The sequence below is a fragment of the Nicotiana tabacum genome, chromosome 4 (genome assembly GCF_000715075.1).
Source record: "Nicotiana tabacum cultivar K326 chromosome 4, ASM71507v2, whole genome shotgun sequence".
Lineage (NCBI taxonomy): Eukaryota > Viridiplantae > Streptophyta > Magnoliopsida > Solanales > Solanaceae > Nicotiana > Nicotiana tabacum.
Window position 1 is genome coordinate 54,836,783 of NC_134083.1, and position 16,628 is coordinate 54,853,410.

Consider the following 16,628-nt stretch of genomic DNA (forward strand, 5'->3'; position numbering starts at 1 on the left):
TTTCTTTTTAATTCCCTCAACTGTAGTGTTGGATGGTAATGGCAAAGGGGATGGGTGCAATGACTATGGTTGGCAAGGCTGCGTATGGGACGTGCGAGGCACATATGATAATAATTTGTTTATATCATGAAATCATGATAGATCGTGCTCATGTTTTTGGATGGTTGCCTTCGCATGTTGCATGAGCTGTGTCACTGGCAATTGTGTAGTTTCCTGGCAACAAGTCACCGACCTTCTTATGTTTTTAGATCCCATCATATAGATGATTTCTTCCTTCGTAAACACCCCCCCCCCCCACCCCCAAAAAAAAAAAAAAAAATTCTCGTCTTGCCCATCTCTTAGTGCATTCCTTTCCGCACGATAAGTAATCATTGCTTCCGCAGAGGAATCTCGGCATCAGATTTGGGACAACTTCTGAAGTGTAATGTAGCCATTCCTTTATACTATTGGAGTAATTTGCATTCCCGACACTGTCATAAGTGGCATATGTAAATGTAAAAAGGCCTTCTTTAGAGTATCATCAGTGGATTTTTGAATCTGAGGGCAAATGGTTCTAGTTCAAGGAGTGCTTATATTTTTCTTTAATTGAACACCTTAATGGTCCCCATAACTATCCCGAAAAGAATATCCAACATATTATTGGTTCACAAAACTATCATCCAGTGGGTTAACAACTATTACAGCCGAGAAAGCGACATACTAAAAGTAACGAAGCCATGACTGCATTTTGCAAGAATTGGCACATTTGCGTATAGAGATAATAGTGGTAAATAGTACTCTAGGATACGAAGAGAGCAAATTGAATGACGTTTTAAGTGGGTAAAGAGTTGTTGCCAGCCAACGTTCCCGCGTCGAACAATTTATATATTTATGTATAAAAAAATAGCATAAAAATTGGGCCAGCCCACCATAGTCAAAGTATTATAGGGAGAGGTAGACAAAACGGTGATCGTGAAGTCCTCATATGCTCCGCTAATTACGCGTTTACCATCATCTCGGCCATGTTGTGTGGCACTTTTGCAATTAGTGTACAACTTTAGGTGCTTTCTTTTAGGGGATTTGCTTCACTATTGATTAGAGTTGACTCTTTTCCCAAATAGGACCATTATTCTCAATTAGGAGTTAGGACATTATCAAATCCAATTGCATTTGCTTTAAATAAATCTTTGGTATAATAATAAATCTTCAAATTGTATTTTGTGTATTTTGATATCTTTTTATAGGATTAAAATCGTTTGCAATTCATTCTATTGAACACATTGTCAGGTAAAAGTAAAGATTTTATGGTTTTAATTGAATTAATAAGTGTCTAATCAATAGGGAATACTTGGTCGTTAGTAATAATCCAATTTGCTTTTACCACTTTTTACTACATGTCAAAGGCCCTTTTTATTTCGCCCTTTTGGTGTAGATCCTTTTTACTTTTTGAAAATCCTAGTCAGCACTAGATATAAGAATAACTTCCATCTTGCCGATAATATCTGATTTGCCCTTTTCCGACACCCCGCACCACGTTTGAGAAAATAAATCAAAATAGACGAAATTTTGCGTCTTCGTCCTAGCCTACACAATATTTAAAAAGGGAAGAAAAAGGACAAAAACACGCCATTACAGAACATCTTGTAGTAAGACACAGTGAAACTTTTCTCTGTAAATTTTCCAAATCTTCTACTTATTCCTATTTATTATTTAAAGCTATAAACAGAGATTGAAGTGAAAAGAGAGCAATAAAAGCTTTAATTGAAAGTAGAGAACCGGCATTCGACTACAAGTTCCTTTAATTTACTTCCAGAGCTATTTAATTCTTCCATTTCAAGCTAAAGTGTACGAAATCCCATTCTTAGTTTCTGATAGAGCTTCAGGCTTTGTGAAGACAGTTGCATAACACATTACTCATTTTGAAAATCTTTCAGATTTAGCATTGGATTGTAAAGATCCACAGACTCTCAATTTGGTAGTAACCAAATTGGTTTTGCTGCAGCGATTCAGTTCTCTTGTAATTTTCAATTCTCAAAATGATGGCTTAGCATTTCTTAAAAAGGTACAACCTGCTTTCCCTATAAGTCTTATAAAGGTCCTTACATTTTAGTAGTGACCAATGAATTAAGTGGTTTTTGTTATTTATTTATGTACTTTAGTTGCTAATTGTTATTTACATCTGGATTTTGGTAATCTATGAAAATATTATTCTGGATCTGATCATCTTGATCTCATTAATCTGATTATGAGACGTGATTGTGCTAGTTTTCTAGCTTTTTGAGTACAATTGAGTTGAAGTTTGACTTCAGTTGAACTTCATGTAAAATTTGTGCATCTTTCTTATAAGTTGCATGCTTATATGGTTCTTATTCAAGCCAAGTATGTGAAAAGGAAAAAATGAGAAGCTAAGATTTGGAATCTCAATCTACCAATTCTTCAAGACTTAAAAGCTCTGTCTTTGGTAGTTATTTCTCATCATTAGCATACTATATTTTCTCAAGAATGCTTAGTAAATTATGATATCAAGATGTCTACATCTGAGTATTTGGTTGTTTCCCCCTGATTGGAAGGATAACGATAGAGCATGTTGATAATGATATTTATCTATGAATTTGGAACTTGAACCAGGTTAATGTTTTCTTTCTTCAGGATCTGGCTTTAAATCCTAATTAGTCTTTGGAAATGGCATCAAAATCATTCAAAGCTAGTAGATCATCTGTGTCAAATTCCTCGGATTTGCCTGATTCGCAGCACGGCAAACCTCCACTTCCTCCACATGTGTCTTTCCAGCGGCGGACTTCCTCAGGCCGATATGTAAACTACTCAAGAGATGATCTTGATAGTGAACTTAGCAGCAGTGACTATATGAACTATATGGTACATCTCCCTCCGACTCCTGACAATCAGCCCATGGATTCTATTTCTCAGAAGGTTGAAGAGCAGTATGTATCAAGTTCACTGTTCACGGGTGGTTTTAATTCTGTTACACGTGCTCATCTCATGGACAAGGTGATTGAATCAGAGGCAAATCATCCCCAAATGGCGGGTGCAAAAGGTTCGTCATGTGCTATCCCAGGATGTGATGCTAAAGTGATGAGTGATGAAAGGGGCATTGATATCGTTCCCTGTGAATGTGATTTCAAGATATGCAGAGACTGTTACCTGGATGCTGTCAAAACTGGTGATGGTATATGTCCGGGGTGTAAGGAGCAATATAAAGTCACTGATTGGGACGAAGCGAATGGAAATGATCGGCCACTTCCTCTGCCTGCGCCAGCTGGGATGTCAAAGATGGAGAGAAGGTTGTCAATTATGAAATCAACTAAGTCGGCATTGATTAGGAGCCATACTGCAGATTTTGATCACAACCGTTGGCTGTTTGAAACAAGGGGCACATATGGGTATGGAAACGCTATATGGCCAAAAGAAGGTGGATTTGCAAATGGAAAAGATGATGATATTGTTGAGCCTACTGAACTGATGAACAAACCATGGAGGCCACTTACGCGCAAATTGAAAATTCCTGCTGCAATCCTAAGTCCTTACAGGTAAGACGTTATTTCCGGTTTTACTCTTCAGAGTCCTTCTCTGCGTTGTTTTAGGATTGATACTAATAGCTGTACGCTCTACTTAATCACCCTTTTTGGGGGTCTGAAAAATAACTAACTGCCTGCTTGCTCTTCTGCTTTTGCTTCATTTGTCCCTGACACGTAATTTTTCCATTGATTTCAGCTACCTTTTAATCGATCGATTAATTTCTAAGTTCTCCATTAAATTTTAATGCATGCATTTTTCTCGTATTACTACCGGTTGTTTCTTTTGCTTCGGTTATCTTTTTATCTTGATGTTGTTACTGCTTCTTTTCCATGGCTTCTCGTTAATGTATTTCTTTTCAACAATGTTGTAACTATGCTTTTCCTTAGCTGAGGGTCTATCGGAAATAATCTCTCTACCTTCATAAGGTAAGGGTGAGGTCTGCGTACACGCTATCCTCCCCACCCCAGACCCCACTTGTAAGATTACACTAGGTTTGTTGTTGTTGTTGTTGCATTTTTCTCCTAACACATGCTATGTGTATTTCACAACTGGGTTAGTCTTGCATGACACATAGCTGGTAAATTTGCAAATCTTTTCCTTTATTCGGTTGCTACTACTTGAACCATTCAGGGGTGCAGATATCAAATGTTTTATCTTTTAATGAACTTTTACTTTCCAAGGAAAAAGATCACTGCTATCTTTATAATGTTTTAGTTGTTATAAGATACAAAAAGAAAAGAAAAATCTGAATGTGTTTCTTATTCTCCTCACCTGAATACTGCTATCACTATTGTTCTAGTGTTTACTGTGAAATGCCTTCTCTTTGATAATCCAAAGGACCCTAGTCAATAAACTGGACGGAAAGAAAAAGTGGTTCATTGCTTTGTCTAGCGTTTATCTCATGCAATGACAATCTACAGGTTCCAGATATTTTGAGCTGATATATACTTTCTTTTCCTATGTTTCAGACTTTTGATTGCTGTTCGGTTTGTTGTACTTGGGCTTTTCTTAACATGGAGAGTGCAACATCCCAACAATGATGCAATTTGGTTGTGGGGGATGTCCGTGGTTTGTGAAATATGGTTTGCTTTCTCATGGATTCTTGACCAATTGCCCAAGCTTTGCCCTATCAACCGTGCGACTGATCTTGGCGTCTTGAAAGACAAATTTGAGTCACCTAGCCCTAACAATCCTACTGGGAGATCTGATCTCCCTGGCATTGATATGTTTGTCTCTACCGCTGATCCAGAGAAGGAACCTCCTCTTGTGACTGCGAATACTATATTGTCCATTCTAGCTGCAGATTATCCTGTGGAAAAGCTTGCTTGCTATGTTTCTGATGATGGAGGGGCTCTTTTGACTTTTGAGGCAATGGCAGAAGCTGCAAGTTTTGCTAATTTATGGGTACCATTTTGTCGTAAACATAACATTGAACCTAGAAATCCAGACAGTTACTTCAGTTTAAAGAAGGATCCATATAAAAACAAGGTAAAGCAAGACTTTGTTAAGGATCGTAGGCGGGCAAAGCGTGAGTATGATGAGTTTAAGGTCCGTATCAATGGCTTGCCAGAGTCCATTCGCCGTAGGTCTGACGCTTATCATGCAAGGGAAGAAATTAAGGCCATGAAGCAACAGAGGCAGAAGACTGAGGATGAACCTGTAGAGAATATAAAGATCCCAAAAGCTACGTGGATGGCAGATGGAACCCATTGGCCTGGGACATGGTTGAATTCTGGACCTGAGCATTCCAAGGGTGATCATGCTGGAATAATACAAGTAAAATTCTCTTAACTCTCTACTCTGAATTCTTTGGAATTCCACCTACAATCACGTTTACAAATTGATAGGTTTATGTAAGCTATTAATATGACCATGTTTCAAATATGCAGGTGATGTTGAAACCTCCAAGTGATGATCCACTGCATGGTAACAGTGAGGATGGGGTTATGGACCTGACTGATGTTGATATCCGTCTTCCCATGCTTGTTTATGTTTCTCGTGAAAAGCGCCCTGGATATGATCACAACAAGAAAGCAGGCGCTATGAATGCCCTGGTTCGAGCGTCCGCGATCATGTCCAATGGTGCATTTATTCTTAACCTTGATTGTGACCATTACATTTACAACTCCCAGGCTATCAGGGAAGGTATGTGTTTCATGATGGATAGGGGAGGGGATCGTCTTTGCTATGTTCAGTTCCCACAGAGGTTTGAGGGCATTGATCCGTCTGATAGGTATGCCAATCGCAATACCGTATTTTTTGATGGTAACATGAGGGCCCTTGATGGGCTACAAGGTCCAATGTATGTGGGAACTGGATGTCTCTTTCGAAGGGTAGCCCTCTATGGTTTTGACCCTCCTCGCTCCAAGGAGCACCAATCCGGTTGCTGTAGCTGCTGCTTTGGTCGCAGAAGAAAGCATGTTAATACACCAGAAGAGCATCGGGCCTTGCGACTAGGTGATTCGGACGATGAAGAAATGAACCTCTCACTGGCTCCTAAGGCTTTTGGGAACTCAGCAGTCCTTATTGATTCAATCCCGGTGGCGGAGTTCCAAGGTCGTCCTTTGGCAGATCATCCAGCTGTGAAGAATGGACGGCCGCCTGGTGCTTTGACAATTCCTCGGGAGCATCTTGATGCATCAACTGTTGCAGAGGCCATCAGTGTCATCTCCTGCTGGTACGAGGAAAAGACAGAGTGGGGACAACGTGTCGGATGGATTTATGGTTCAGTTACTGAAGATGTTGTCACAGGATACAGGATGCACAACAGGGGTTGGAAGTCAGTTTATTGTGTTACCAAACGTGATGCATTCCGAGGGACAGCCCCTATTAATCTCACTGATAGGCTCCATCAGGTCCTTCGATGGGCTACTGGTTCAGTTGAAATCTTCTTCTCCCGAAACAATGCCCTTCTGGCCAGCTCAAAAATGAAATTCTTACAGAAAATTGCTTACCTCAATTGTGGAATCTACCCCTTCACATCAATCTTCTTAATTGTCTACTGCTTCCTACCAGCACTGTCCCTGTTCTCCGGTCAGTTCATTGTCCAAACACTCAATGTCACCTTCCTTGTGTACCTCCTGACTATTACAGTCACCCTCTGCATGCTTGCGGTGCTCGAGGTCAAGTGGTCAGGCATCGAGTTGGAGGAGTTGTGGAGGAACGAGCAGTTCTGGCTGATTGGAGGGACAAGTGCTCACTTAGCTGCTGTGCTTCAGGGGCTCCTGAAAGTTGTTGCTGGCATAGAAATTTCTTTCACCTTGACGTCAAAATCAGCTGGTGATGACGAAGACGATGAATTTGCTGATCTCTATATGGTTAAGTGGACATCCCTCATGATCCCACCCATTACAATCATGATGGTAAACTTGATAGCAATAGCAGTTGGTTTTAGCAGGACAATATACAGTGTTATACCACAGTGGAGCCGTTTATTAGGGGGTGTATTCTTCAGTTTTTGGGTTTTGGCACATCTCTATCCCTTCGCAAAAGGGCTTATGGGCAGAAGAGGCAGGACACCAACCATTGTCTTTGTATGGTCAGGACTTATTGCTATCACCATTTCCCTTCTTTGGGTAGCAATTAATCCTCCAGCTGGCACTACGCAAATTGGAGGATCATTCCAGTTCCCATGATCATCTTATCTTTCGGAAGTTTAAGCAGCCCTGATATCGTGGCAAAAAGTGCTGGTATGTTTGACTCGTTGCATATCAATTGGAGTTGTATTTTTTTTTCATCTCACCAATGAAATTGGTGTCATACAAGCTGCTCAACTATTTTTAGCATAGTGGAAGCAGAACTAAGCAAGTTTAGTTGAGTTGGACTTGGATAGAAAATATTCAGCATTTTTTGTATCATCTTGGACCGGAATTATTCATTTAATTGTTTGGTTTACAACACCATTGATGTTAAGGAATTGCAATATGCATTTTTGTCATTGAACTGTCCCTCTTCACTTCTTTCTTCTGTTAATCATGGAAATTTTGAATATCTGGCATCTGGTTTTGTGAAGCTGATTTAGACTGGAGTAAATTGACTCTAGAGTTCCAAAGTAAGATTAAAAAGCTTTTAAATTTTTCTCTAAATCTTGAGATCTTTCTTCATCTTTTTCTTCTTTTTTTCTTCTTTATTCCTGTTTGAGAACTTGAATCATGTGATATTGGTTAATTCTCTTGTTAGTCAGAGGATTTTATATGGTAGAAGTAACCTAAATTCTTCAATTTCCTCAAATACCCAGAAATTCTCAATTCATCAGTTAAAGTTAAAGTGTTGTCTTTTCCTTTAAATTGTTCAAAAATAACTTAATTATATATAGTTATTTTGTCTAAAAAATTTAACCATCTTCTTCTACTGCCTCTTTCATTTATCTTTTTGATGAAATTTAACTATAGCTTCACAATCTGTGCTAACTAATATTTCTATTATATATATATATATATATATATATATATATATATATATATATATATATATATATATATATATATATATATATATATTGTGTGTGTGTAACTAAGGGCCCGTTTGGCCATAAAAAAATTCACTTTTTTCCGAAATTTGTTCACTTTTTTCCGAAATAAGTGTTTGGCCATAAAATTTTCCATTTTCACTTGAAAATGAATTTCGAAATTTTTCAAAAATTTGAAAAACTCTAAAAAAAGTATTTTTCAAAATTTTCACTTCAGATTATTCACAAAAATTCAAAAACAGCTCAAAATATATGTCCAAACAGAACTCTAATTTTCAAATGCTCCATCCGTTCACTTTTACTTGGCACATTTTGACTTTTCACGCCCCTTAAGAAATAATAAATGAAGTGCATAATTTACCATGATACCCATAATAATTGATGCATTTTATTGAATTTGAGAAAATGATTTGAAATGAAAAAATTGTCTTCTCTTGATATGTGTAAAGTGATAAGTAAAAATCAAAATCTATTTTTAGTATACATGTCAAGTAAAAGTGAAAGGAGGGAGTACCATTTTTACTTGAAAGAAGATTTCACTTTTTTTCTGAATTTTATAATTCTTATGTCCAAACGACCACTAAAACGTCCCACGACCAAAAAGATTTTCATTCATGCAGGCGGAATGAAGTACAGTTGTTGAGCAGCAAATTTGCATGTTTTAGCTAACTTCCCATCTAAATAGTAGAACACCTAATATTTGTATTATCCAATAAAAATAAGATCATCAAATGATCCTCCTTAAAGAATCAAAAGTCATCAATTCATTGATACACCATAAACCAAACATGGCCAACAATCCTAAGACCTTGTTTTTCTTACTCATAATGGTGATTTCTTCAGTTTCTGCCACAAACACTACCTCAAAAACCATAGATATTTTACAAGCCATTGATGAAATGAGAAAAGCCAATTACTTCACTTTTGTCATGCTCATTAACATGGCCCCTCCTGACTTCTTTCAAGGAAACATCACTTTCTTGATGCCAAAAGACAAGACACTCTCCCAAACCTTAATCTCACAAAATGATGTTGCAGATTTCTTGCTCCAACATTCTATCCCTTCCCCTTTACTTCTCGAACACCTCGAACATTTTCCTACAGGTTCTATTATACCAACTTCAAAACCTGACATTGTACTTAAGGTGAACAATTCTGGTAGACAACATTTCTTTCTCAACAATGCTCGAATAGTTAGTCCCAATATATGTACTGGAAATGGCTCTATCATTTGCCATGGCATTGATCAAGTCCTGGAATCTACCACCTTCTCATCTGATCATCATAACTCTACATTTTTACCCGTTCCGTCCCATTGTCCCAATGTCACAACCCCACCGTTTGTGGTGGCAGCTCCTCCTCCTGTCATGTCACTGCCGCCATCAGCAGAGCCAGTAAGGAGTGGAAGTTTTAATAATCCGACCCCATCGTGGACCCCACTGATGAAATCTGGTGCTCAGTCGATACTGCAGCTAAGGGATGCAGTGGTAGCTGGGCTGCTGTTGCTGCTGTTGGTGTGATGTAGTTCATCTGTTTGATTCGAATCTACTAACTAAAATCAAGAATGTGATTAAAGATTGTGTACATGGGGGGCAGATGTGGTTGTGACTTATAGCTAATAGTATTTGATTTCTTGTCTATGAGATTTGTTTGTTTAAAGATTCAAACAGATTATTGTTATGTGATCAGTTTTAGTTCATGAAACTATAGAATGATTTGAAGTTACTTACTTGCAAAATATAGGATTAATCAATTTTATGGTACTAATATAATTGATTGAATTTCATTTAGACAGATATGGATTTGCTTTGACTAAGGTAGATTATGGGAAATAGAAGGAATTTCATTCCTACCATATTTACAAGCTGAAAACAACCCTCCATTTAAAATGTTCAAGAAAAGATGTAGAATGGAACTCGAAAATAAGTGAGCGACTATTGGTACTAGCTTTTTAAATTTTTGCCAAGTTCATATTTTTTACATGAGGTAAGGAGCAATATGATATTAGCTTAAAAAAATAAGTGCGCAATAACAAATTAACTAATGTGGTATTTGTGAAATTAACAAAATTAGTAAGGACTAACTATGAATTTAAGAGCCTTCGCTCCATATGATCGAACTTCCATAAAATCTTGTAACTGCAAGATACTCCTCTTTTAAGAAGCAGATTCCGGAATCAAAATGTGATTTTTTTAAACTCAAAGAACCAAAATATGTGAAAAATAAATTGGTGACCATAATATATATAACGTCCTTTTATAAGGCGCTATACCTTAACGGCCGTTTGCCCAGTTAAGTATAGCGCCCTTATTTAAGGTGTTATATTTGAACGCAAACATGCAGAGAGATAAGAACCAAGATGATGTTGTGGTATTTTGTGCCCTAATGTAGTGCTCGTATTTGTAATGTAGTGCCCTTTTAGTGTAGTAAAATGTAATGCCATTTAACTTAGTATCTTTGTAGTTATTTAAATTAATCATTTAAGTACATGTTAAACCCAAAAATATCTCAAAAAAACCGATAGTTCAAACACAATCTCTCTCCAAACATATAAGATAATAAAATAACATATAAAATTATAATATATTTTAATATTAAGAGCTATACTTAACGTTCTCTGCCCGTTTGCGTTCAAATATAACGCCTTAAATAAGGGCGCTATACTTAACTGGGCAAACGGCCGTTAAGGTATAGCGCCTTATAAAAGGGCGTTATATATATTATGGTCACCAGTTTTTTTTTCCACACATTTTGGTTCTTTGAGTCCAAAAGAACTACATTTTGGTTCCGGACTCTACTATAAAGTAGTATAATATTGTATCCTTCCCGATGAATTTCAGTGATTTTCTTTTAAGCTTTTCGTACTCCCTAAAATGTCACGTAGCAGATCTGGACCACAATCTATAGGTTCCACATCCTAGTAACTTTTATTCTGATCCCGTATATATTAAAAATTATTAAATAATCATAAATATGTTTGTGTGAATTCAATTATTATTATTATTATTATATATGATGTCCATATAAGAACTAATAAACATCAACTCTTAGCTAGATCCGCCTCACTCACTTAATAATAACCAACAATACACATTGATGAAACCAACACAACAACGACTGCCTGCTCAAACCAATTACAGTACACCTTTCAAAGTACCACCACTAGAATTATTGAATTCTTCTTTATGACATGACGAACGAGAAGAAATTAACCCCAAAATTGTCAATTCTAGCTTTTGATAAAATATGGCATTCGACTACTTAATAACATGTCGGATCGGTGGAGGTGCGAATTCCACCATTATCTAGTCTTTCTTCTTCCCTATTTATCCTGTGAAATAAAAGGAAGATGATAAAACGAGATGTACTTTCTTTTTTTCTCTCTCTATCGTTCCATTCTATGTGTGTGATTTTGTTTATATTGTCGGTCTCAAAATCGAATAAAGGAGGAGGATTACGATAATCTGACAGTGAGGAAAAAAACTTGTCTGATTCAAAATGAATCCTCATAATACTTCTTCTTTTTTGGGATTTAGGTATATTTATTTGCATCGTTTTACTCATTCAATTATGTACTATACGGAAATAGAATATTAATGGTCATATGTTATTTTCATAATGAAAGGACATTCCGTTACACAAAGCATCCCGTGTTCATGCAGGTTTGGAAAAATGATGGCTCCCCGGGTGTTATGTAGGCAGTCTACCCTGATGCAAATATCAATACTGTTTTCATAATGGTAGAGTCAAATTTCAAAAAGAAAAAAAAACGTAAGACTTTAATTTATGAATACTAGATCACGTATGTCTAATTCGAGATGAGCATTTCATCTAACAATAAGGTAAAATTTTAATGTATTACTACTATATGGGTTCAGATTCCCTCGACCGCGAAAAACAATTGTGCAAAATAAGTAGAAACAACAAGAACGACATACTGTAATTTTATAAGTGTGATATGGAGAAAGTAGGGTACCCTCGGCTCAAGAAAAATATTTTCAAAATAGGTTTGAAAAATACAAGAATAATAAATTACGATAAAAATACTAAAGAAAAGAAAAAAATTGACAGTAAAATAGTAAATATAACAAATAAGCAAAAAAAAAAAAGTAAAACGAAAAAAATGAAAGATAGAAGAACTGCTCTCCTAGAAAATTAATTCTCATTATCATTGTAGGTGACATTGAAAATGAGAGATGAACTTTGGGGTATCACATCTTGCAGCAACAATAAAAGTCCCACGTGCCAGCAATAACACAAGAGCCATCATTAAAGGATCTCTTTATGCAAAATGCCAAACACTCGTCGTTATAAAATGATGTCGTGCACTCATCATAGCAAAGTGAACTCACTTGTTTTCGATCTGTTCATTTAAGAATTTGAAAAAAAATCAATAATCTTTTTTTATAACTATTTCTAAATGCAATAAACCAGTATGAAATGTAAAAAAGGAGCAAGATAAATGGAAAAAGTGTTACCAAGATTCCTTGCAATAGCCAAACCAATGATAGCTAGAAATACAATGAGAATACATGAGTAGGAGGATCTGCACCAAGCCATTGGAGCTTATGATTTGTATTTGCTTTGTTATGGTCGATATATAAAGCTAATGACTTAGGCTTTGGCAAGTATTTATAATCCTGTTGTGACAAATTTCAAAAGGAAAATATATAGGGAATCCATCTTTTATGGGAAAATCATTATTACAGCATTAAATTTATTAATGCAAGTAATGAGTTTCCAAAATAGCGGAGGTCTCCAAATTATTACGAGGACCCGAGGGCCTTTTTTCTTGGGAGTTTTCTTATGTACAGTGATACCTCTATGTAATAGCATCCTCATATAACAACCATTCATTATAAAAGTCAAGCTTTTTTCGGAACCGATTATTATGTTGTGTTATAATATATGTCCTCTATAACAGCGCTTCACTATAGCACCTAAAAAATATCGGAACAAATGAGGATGTTATAGAGATGTTTGACTATATACTATAATAGACACTTATTTACCTATTTTCTTTAAGTTTTGTAATTTTCAATAAGTATCTAGATTTTTCTTACAAATTGTATATATTCTCCCCTTAAAAGGCTCCCACCCCATTATTAGTGCTTTCAATAAAGGGATTCAATTAAATTCTTTCCTTTTTTCCCTCTTCTCTCCTCTCTCCTCCCCCCTCCCCCTATTCCCTAATTTCTTCGGTTTGTTTGCCTAACACACTCATCCACAAATGGTCCATTCGAAGTTAAAAAGACACATGATTCTCGAGCATACATACATACAATTTCAAATTTTAAGATTTTGTGATTTGTGTGGATTAAATGTTCTTGCAAGTGATTGAGAATAGATTTTGGAGTTTATATCTCAATTTTGAGGAAAATTGGTTAAGTATAGATGTAACGACTCGACCGGTCGTTTTGAGCTCTAGCGTGTCGTTCGGCGGTTTGAGACCTTGAGTAGCTTCACTTCAGGTCTTATGACTTGTACGTGTGGTCAGAATCGAATTTCGGGATATTTCGAGTTGATTCGGGAAGGATATTCTAAATTCAGAAGCTTTAAGTTGGAAGAATTGACTAAGGTTTGCATATATAGTAAACGACTTCGGAATCGGGATTTGAAGGTTCCAATAGGTTTGCATGATAATTTCAGACTTGGACGTATGTTCGGGTCGAGTATCAGGTGACCCAGAATATTTCGGCACTTATCACGAAAAGTTAGTATTTTGAAGGTTTAATAATTCCTAAGTTTGGGTTGGAATGGATTTTTATGTTATCGATGTCCGTTTGGGATTTCGAGCCTGGGAATAGTTTCGTATGGTGATTCTGATCTTATGAGCGTGTCCGGACGTTGATTTGAAGGTCCGTAGGTCATTTCGGCGTCAATTGGCGAAAGTTGGAAATTTGGATGATTTTGAGAAGTTTGACCGGGAGTGGACTTTTTATATCGGGGTCAGATTCCGAAAGTTGAAATAGGTCCGTAATGTCAATTATGACTTGTGTGCAAAATTTAAGGTCAATCGGACGTGATTTGATAGGTTTCGACGTCGATTGTAGAAGTTTGAAGTTTCAAAGTTCATTAAGTTCGAATTGGAGGGTGATTCGTATTTTTAGCGTTGTTTGATGTGATTTAAAGGCTCGACTAAGTTCGTATAATATTTTAGAACTTGTTGGTATGTTTGGTTGGGGTTTCAGGGGCCTCGGGTTCGTTTTGGATGCTTAACGGATTGATTTTTGAACTGAGGGAATGTTGGGATTTTTCTGGTTGCTGGTGTAATCACACATGCGGAAAAAGGGCCACAGGTGCAACGTCGCAAAAGCGGCCAGGCAAACGCAGAAGCGGCTCGCGCAGGTGCACATATCGACAGCAGGAGCAGCTCTCGCAGGTGCGCATATGGACCGTAGAAGCGGCTCTCGCAGGTGCGACCTTCTAGGCCGCAGAAGCGGAAATCAAGACCGGCAGAACCCTTTAAGTTTGAGGGTTCGATATTTTCACCCATTTTTCGAATTTTGGATCTCGGGTTGGGCGACTTTTGAGAGAAATTTCACCATACAACCCGGGATAAGTGTTCTTGACTCCATTGTAATTATATTTCATGAATTAATCTTCATTTTTGGTGTATGATTATCGAATCTTCAAGGGAAATCGAAGAAAATTTTTATAATTTTACAAAAACGAATTTTCTAGTTTTGAATTCCGATTCAGAGTCGGATTTGAGTGAAATTAGTATGGTTGAACTCGTAATTGGATGGGTTATCGGATTTTATGAGTTTAGTGGGGTTCCGAGATGTGGGCAACTTTTCGAGCGGAGTTGAGAATTTTTATAAATTATTAAATTTCAAACATTGGAGTATACATTTTGATTGGTTTGCACATTGTTTGCATAGTTTTGGATTGTCAAGCATCGGTTTAAGGTGTTAGAGTAGTGTTGGAGCCGGTTATGGAACTTCAGAGCGAGGTAAGTCTCTTGTCTAACCTTGTAAGAGGGAATTTACCCCATAAGTGATTTAAATTAATAATTGTTGTTAATTGTGGGGGCTACCTACGTACGAGGTGACGAGAGTCCGTGCGTAGTTATTAATTATGCTATGTTCGGGTAGTTTAGGACTCAAAGCATGGCTTACCTGTAATAATTGCATCCTTTATTTAATTAAAGTGCTAGAATTAGATTGGAAATTGTTAGAGAAAATAGTAAAATACCGAAATTTCACATACTTGAATTTTTGTGCAAATTACTTGATTGTTAATATAAATTGTACATCCTTATGTGTCAGCCTTATAATAACTTCTCATTCCGGAGGTTCATAAGAAAATGTTCTCCTTTCTTGTGGAGCGGGCCGAACGCCTCGGCAGTATAGATGCATATATGGACCGTGCCGCACGTCCCTCAGCAGTGTACACGACACTCTGGATTGGGTCGTACGACCTCGACAGAAATCCTGCTTAATAATAATAATTACACGATACCTTGACATTTATTGCAGCTTGTGAAACTAATTGGTAAATTGAAAATTTATTGAAATTGAAGGAAATAATTATTTCTGCTTGTTAAGGAAATCAATGTTGATCACATAAATCATGTTTATTTAAAGATTTATATTTTTAATATAATTGACCCGTAGTGAGTGTCAAAGTCGACCTCTCATCACTACTTCTTCGAGATTAGAGTTGATACTTACTCGGTATACATTGTTTACGTACTCATGCTACGCTTGTTGCACATTTTTGTGCAGGTACATATATGTTTAGCGATCTTTTGGGCGCAGAGGCACAACTATTGTAGGGACTTACTGTGAGCTGTATTTCCATGTTACGAATCCGCAGCATACAAAGTCTCCATCGGTGTTATTTACATACTCCTGTCTAATTGTATTCCAGACAAATGTTGCATTTATCATATTTCCTAGTTGAAGCTCATGCACTTGTGATATCAGGTCTTGGCACACACATTAGTAGAATTGTGGATTTAAGTATTTTTTTTTCTTGATTTTTTATTTATTCAGAACCTTTGTATTTTTCTTAAATATTGCAAGTAAGAAGAGTTTAATTACTTGAATTTTTTTTGAAAGAATAATATATGTTTATTTCATTAGTTGACTTGCCTAGATGTGATGTTGGGCACCATCATGACCTATAGGTAAAATTGGGTTGTGACAATAGAGTCGAATTTAGGTGAAAATTCAAACCGAAACTCGAAGAAGAAGAAGAAGAAGAAGAAGAAGAAGAAGAAGAAGAAGAAGAAGAAGAAGAAGATTGAAGCTTCTTAATGGATGCCGATGGAGAACCCTTTGCTGCTTCAATTTTAGAGACAAACTTTCGCTATTTTCGTTTATATTGTGAGAGAAGTATCAATTTTAGATGATAAGTAAGAGGGAGAGAGAATGATATATGATTTTTTTTTAAATAGATGAAATTCGAATTTTTCGGAGACAGTTGGTGAAGGAGAGAGAATGAGATACTAAATTTAAGGAATCTTCTATTTTTTTCTTTTTTATGATTTTGTACATAAATGGTAAATATAGATATATAATATAATTATGTACGAACATAAATAAAAGTGATAAATAAGTTTCTGTTATAGTATAACCAGGTAAATTTTTCTTTTTTTTTCTTGAAGATGTCGAGAATCAACCAATGAAAAATTCGT

The 16,628-nt window shown here is 36.5% G+C and overlaps 2 protein-coding genes across 3 annotated transcripts; both read left to right on the plus strand.

The window, feature by feature from the left end:
* Positions 1–1,604: 1,604 nt before the first annotated feature.
* Positions 1,605–7,458, plus strand: LOC107805552 (cellulose synthase-like protein D3). Of its 2 annotated transcripts, XM_016629614.2 has the most exons (5): positions 1,605–1,824; positions 1,914–2,041; positions 2,629–3,527; positions 4,485–5,292; positions 5,406–7,458. In XM_016629614.2, the coding sequence occupies exons 3-5, from the start codon at positions 2,662–2,664 to the stop codon at positions 7,149–7,151; spliced, it is 3,420 nt and encodes a 1,139-aa protein (XP_016485100.1). In that variant the 5' UTR covers positions 1,605–1,824; positions 1,914–2,041; positions 2,629–2,661; the 3' UTR covers positions 7,152–7,458. The 2 variants fall into 2 exon arrangements, with proteins under 2 accessions (XP_016485100.1, XP_075107984.1); XM_075251883.1 differs by having other exon boundaries at positions 1,699–2,041.
* A 949-nt stretch (positions 7,459–8,407) lies between these two features.
* Positions 8,408–9,709, plus strand: LOC107805551 (uncharacterized). The gene has a single exon (XM_016629613.2). It carries the CDS (start codon positions 8,716–8,718, stop codon positions 9,502–9,504), a length of 789 nt encoding a protein of 262 aa, XP_016485099.1. The 5' UTR covers positions 8,408–8,715; the 3' UTR covers positions 9,505–9,709.
* Positions 9,710–16,628: the final 6,919 nt, after the last annotated feature.

What these genes read in the sequence shown, in the direction of transcription:
- LOC107805552 (XM_016629614.2), top strand. Translation starts at nt 2,662, where the DNA reads ATGGCATCAAAATCATTCAAAGCTAGTAGATCATCTGTGTCAAATTCC. An exon ending in GCAATCCTAAGTCCTTACAG is followed by an intron (nt 3,528 to 4,484) that starts GTAAGACGTTAT and finishes CCTATGTTTCAG; the next exon opens with ACTTTTGATTGCTGTTCGGT. An exon ending in ATCATGCTGGAATAATACAA is followed by an intron (nt 5,293 to 5,405) that starts GTAAAATTCTCT and finishes TCAAATATGCAG; the next exon opens with GTGATGTTGAAACCTCCAAG.
- LOC107805551 (XM_016629613.2), top strand. Translation starts at nt 8,716, where the DNA reads ATGATCCTCCTTAAAGAATCAAAAGTCATCAATTCATTGATACACCAT.